General features: G+C 43.2%; 1 protein-coding gene across 1 annotated transcript in view; it reads right to left on the reverse strand.

Moving 5' to 3' along the window:
* Nucleotides 1–5: 5 nt before the first annotated feature.
* The window catches only part of LOC310772213 (endoplasmic reticulum-Golgi intermediate compartment protein 3-like), a gene marked incomplete at both ends in the record, with an annotated part of 6,864 nt that continues 1,869 nt past the window's right edge, over nucleotides 6–5,000 (reverse strand). The window contains 2 exons of the mRNA XM_083664642.1: nucleotides 6–81; nucleotides 405–501. Of these exons, the coding sequence (XP_083520768.1) occupies nucleotides 6–81; nucleotides 405–501 (173 nt within the window). The remainder of the gene's footprint in view (nucleotides 82–404; nucleotides 502–5,000) is intronic.

Below are 5,000 nucleotides of genomic sequence, written 5' to 3' on the forward strand. Positions count from 1 at the left end.
TGCTCGATGGTGTCTGCGTTCTTAAAGGCCCAGCCCCGCCTCCGGTACGCCTCCCGCACGTCCTCACAGCTGTTACAGCACCTACACACGCGCACGCACGCGCACACACACACGCGCACGCACGCACACGCACACACACACACGCACGCACGCACGCACACACACACACGCACGCGCACACACGCACGCACACACACACACACACACAAAAGCAGGTCCATACACAGGACTGACTGTGGAGTGCAATTCAACCATCTTGATTTTTACTTTCATGGAACTGCTTGTGTGTGTGTGTGTGTGTGTGTGTGTGTGTGTGTGTGTGTGTGTGTGTGTGTGTGTGTGTATGTGTGTGTGTGTGTGTGTGTGTGTGTGTGTGTGCGTGTGTGTGTGTGTGTGTTCCTTACTTCAGGTCGTCAGTCTCGGCTCCATAGCAGCTCTCACATCTGTCTGGATCCAGCTTACTGGGGTCAAACGTTTCACCTTCCTCATCCTTACCCAGCTCTACAGGAAACAACATCAACATCATCAAAACCTTTCCATGACTTTTCAAGGATCCATAATAGAATTGCCATGTAATGAGAGGCGGTGATCAATTATAGGACACACCTCTTTATATTGGATTACATGGAAGCTATATGATAAATAAAAATAATACATTTTCTGTGAAAAAATATTTGTAAATAAAATAGAAAAAGCACTCAAATCAAAATTCACGTTGCCATGTGAACATGAAGTGAATGAATGTATGTGTTGATAGACAAATATAAGATACGTTAGTTCAATAGCTATAGACAATAAACTTGCTCATTATGGAAAGTTATCCACAGAAGATTATTGTAACTTACAAATAATTTCATTAGACAACAAAATTCTGTGACTTCCAAAACTTTAAAGCAGGGCTTCCCAAACGAAACAATGCCGCGGCCCACTTTGAAATGTGAAAATCTTCCTGGGCCCACCCAACCCTTTAATCACAACTCTGATCAACACACCAGACTGATATATTTCCATATATGTTTTTTTATATTATATATTTTTTATTTCATTAACAGATCATGTGAATTTGGGCATAAGGGAAATTAATAATCCATCCACATACAAAAACATTTCCTCCCCACTTACTCATCAGAAGTATTTGCATGCATAACACATTTGTTGAGACAAAATGTGATGAGCAACAACAGAAGAAATCGATCCACAAGTTATTAATGCTAGGCTGTGAAAAATGCTACCTTATCTCTAAAGGGGAGACTTGTGGGTACCTAATGAACCAATTTCCATTCAGATCAATTGAGCTGAGAGGTCAAGTCAAGTCAAGTGTATTTGTATAGCCCTAATTCACAAGCATGTCTCAGAGGACTTCACAGAGAATATGTCTAGCTAAATCTAGCTGACACAACAATGGCTGGGTTTCCCAAAAGCTTCTTTGCGCTAAGAAGCTAATTTAACCCTTCTTAAGGCCCCCCTTAAGAAGCAAACGCGTTTCCCAATTGCTTCTTTACGAAGGCATGCGTTTCCCAAAAGCTTCTTAGCGCTAAGAAGCTTCTTTGACCCTTCTTAAGGCTCCCGTAAGAAGCCAACGAAGCCAACGTGTTTCCCGATTGCTTCTTAGCCTAAAATTATCTTCCAATTATCTTCCGTTAAGAAGGCTGCGTTTCCCAAAAGCTTCTTAGCGCTAAGATGATCTTTCGTTAAGAAGGTTTTGTAAGAAGGGTCTGGGGCATTCTTAACACCTTCTTAATGACAAAACACTGGCACATCCAGCCGCGTCCGGCAAAAGGAGATACTTGTGTCCACTGTTCCTCTTGTGTTTTTCCCTTTTTCCTTTCTTTCATGCACCCTTTAGTGTTTAAAATTGGGGAACACTTGAAAATCTCCCCTCTATGTATGGTTACTTGTGTTTTAAATGTTTTACCATAGGCTATATTGCTCTAATCAGAATGGATTCCTTTTGTAATGTTGTGGATTTATATAGCACCTTTCACAGAACCCAAGGTCGCTTAAATTCTGTAGTGTTTCTCGCAATTTTGCTGTGTATATAAAGCAATTTGAACTGCAGTCCATGTCCGAAATAAATAATGTTTAATAGAAGAAGTTCTTGTTTAACATGACCACGATTAGGTTATTCTACAACAGTGTTTCTCAACCACTGGGTCGTGGCCCACTGGTGGGCTCAGAGTGCCATCAAGTGGGCCGCAGAGGACCTCTCACATCGAGATGGTGGACAGCTCCAGTTAAGATGCTTCTTAAGAGCCTTCTATTTTTTTTTTTTTTTCTCTTCTGTTAAGAAGGCGTTTGGGAAACACTTCTTTGGAGCCTTCTTAACTCCTTAAGAAGCTTCTTAACTCTTAAGAAGCTTCTTTGTTGGGAAACTCAGCCAATAACAATTACAGTAGTAATAATAACAACATGATTGAACAATCATATGATAGAGAGACAGAAAGAGAGGGAGAGGGAGAAAGGGGGATGGAAATGTGAGGGAGGAGAGAACAGGGAAAGGGAGGAGGTGGGGAGGGAGCAGGGGAGGGAGAGGGGGATGTGGCAGAGGAGAGAGCAGGGAAGGGGAGGAGGTGGGGAGGGTGAGCGGGGTGATATGGGGGAGGAGGAGAGCAGGGAAAGGGGGAGATGGGGAGGGAAAGCGGGGGGATGTGGGGGAGGAGCGAGCGAGGAAAGGGGGGAGGTGGGGGGGGAACAGGGAATGTGGGGGAGGAAAGAGCAGGAAAAGGGAGAAGGTGGGGGGAGCAGGGGAAGGGGGGAAGAGGAGAGCAGAACAGATAGAATATACAGCAGCTACTCAATCCGCCCGGCCATCCTGCTGCAGTGGCACACTGGAACCAGCAGCAGAGCAGCCAGGCCAAATGAGCAGCAGCTCAGACAATCTGACTACTCTCTAACCATTAACCTGAACTAACTAGCACACAAGGAGTCTAGCTAATCTACAACCTAGTCTGCAGTACTAAACTACTCTACTCTCGTCTGATTTGAGCCTGAACACTCGAGCCACTTCTTAACATGCAGTGGAATCCGTATTATAACCTGCTCCTAGCCGGTTGGCCTGCATGTTAAACAACAATTAGCCGGCCTATGCGCACTCCCGCGACTCCGTATCTTATCTACCTCGACCACCGGTATAAGATCCGCTTCCACGCAATCGTGGCTCATGTTTAACAGTGGCAGGTCATTATCCGCATATCTGTAGTGGGCAGGTGTGGCTCTTCGTGACTCACTTCACGTTCACTAGTTTATTAATTAATGAATCGTTCGGGCAATCGCTTATATCAACGAGCAAACTCACGGTTTCCTCAAGTGCTGCTGATAAAAATCGCAAGTTTGCTTTGCACATGCGGAGCGCTGATCATGAAGAAACTGCCGCAAGCGTATTGCGAGAATTCTCGCAGGACAGAGAAGTCCTCTGCAGGTTGTAAAGCTTATTATTATGTCCGTTAATTTAGCCGCAACATCATTTCAGCATAAATAACCTACTAGAACCTCAATTGATTTGCCATGGAGTATTTAATGGGCAGCTTTCATTTATTTGTCTGAACACTTTATGGAGCATCGTCTCAAAGCTCACAACACGCAACAAGGGATTTAGTTCTCAGATGTAGGCTACAGGTAACACAATATTCTTACCTTTTGCCCTTCAGTTGAAAGTAAAGCAAATATTCTCATGTTGTGAAGTAGGCTATAAGTCCGTTCTGAAAGCGAGTTGGATGCCCGCGTGTCAACCAGCTGCAGTCCCTCATCATCGTGTCAATATAGACCGCTTCAGAAAATATATAGGCTATAAAGTTTGACTGACTGCAGGTCTCATCTCTGGCTTGTTGCAGGTAGGCAACTTCTTAATTTAGATTATCTTTCAAGTTATTTAATTTCATGTTCTTCGATGCAAAGAGACATTTAATGTAGGCCCGCCAGTATTCTTTAGGCTTAATTAAACGGGAATATATGACAAACTCAGTTCACAAAGTGTGTGACGAGTTCATTCACTATAATAAAATACATTTGTTGGATAATAGCTTTTGTTTTTTGTGTTTTATTGTTTAATCTTAATGGGTCTGCAAACCCGAACCAAATTAATTAATTAAATAAGGAGCGGTCCTCCCTTTGCGCAGACCGCACCGCAGTGAATAGTTAGAAAATTATTTGGAAATCAAAAAATGATTTAAAATTTAGATTTCGTTTGCTAAGAATTATACAATAATGTGTTATGTATTCATGAAATGATCAGGCTACATCTATCTTTTTTCAATAGGCTACATTTTGACTGGGCTGGTAATTATTCTATAAGGCCGGAATTCTGGAATGTTGCGACTCAATTGGCCGGCCAGAAAAAATGCTAGTGGAATCCCTGGTTTGGTTACAAATTCGCTAAAGCTGTTTCCTATCACATTTCTTTTTTTTCGATAGGCCTACATGCTAGACCCCTCATGTTTAGAAAGGCAAAACCTGAAAATATCCTGCTCTGTCTAGCCTGACATGATCCAGATAACATGTTTAAAAGGCACTTAGAACACTCCAGTTCAGAGGATTCCAAAGTGGGAGGTGTGCCTCCTCCCCCAGCGGGGCTCAGACAGTTTGAGGGGAGGCTCAGTGAGTGAATTATTTTTGCTTTCAGTTATAGTTAATTTGATAATTTGAATAAGAGTGAAGGCAACTTTTTCATGGAGCTTTTTCCATGAAAAAAGGGGTCAAGGGACCCCTTTGAAATAGTTTTACCTCGCCAACATTTAACCTATGTTTGGAGCGTTATTTAACCCCCTTCCTGACAAGCTAGCTTATTATGCTTGGTACCAACAGATGCCTTAGGTCTTCTACTTTCTTCTGATAACAGGTAGCTTTAAAATAACCCTGCTACAGCCTGCTGATTGCCCGTGAAAATCGAGAGTGTTGGCAGACCACTCGCGGCCCACCTGCAGTACCTCCACGGCCCACTAGTGGGCCACGGCCCACAGTCTGGGAGTCACTACTAAAAGGATTTGATGATTAATCCCATTTCT

This window comes from Poromitra crassiceps (assembly GCF_964638095.1).
Source record: "Poromitra crassiceps genome assembly, contig: HAP1_SCAFFOLD_2371, whole genome shotgun sequence".
Lineage (NCBI taxonomy): Eukaryota > Metazoa > Chordata > Actinopteri > Beryciformes > Melamphaidae > Poromitra > Poromitra crassiceps.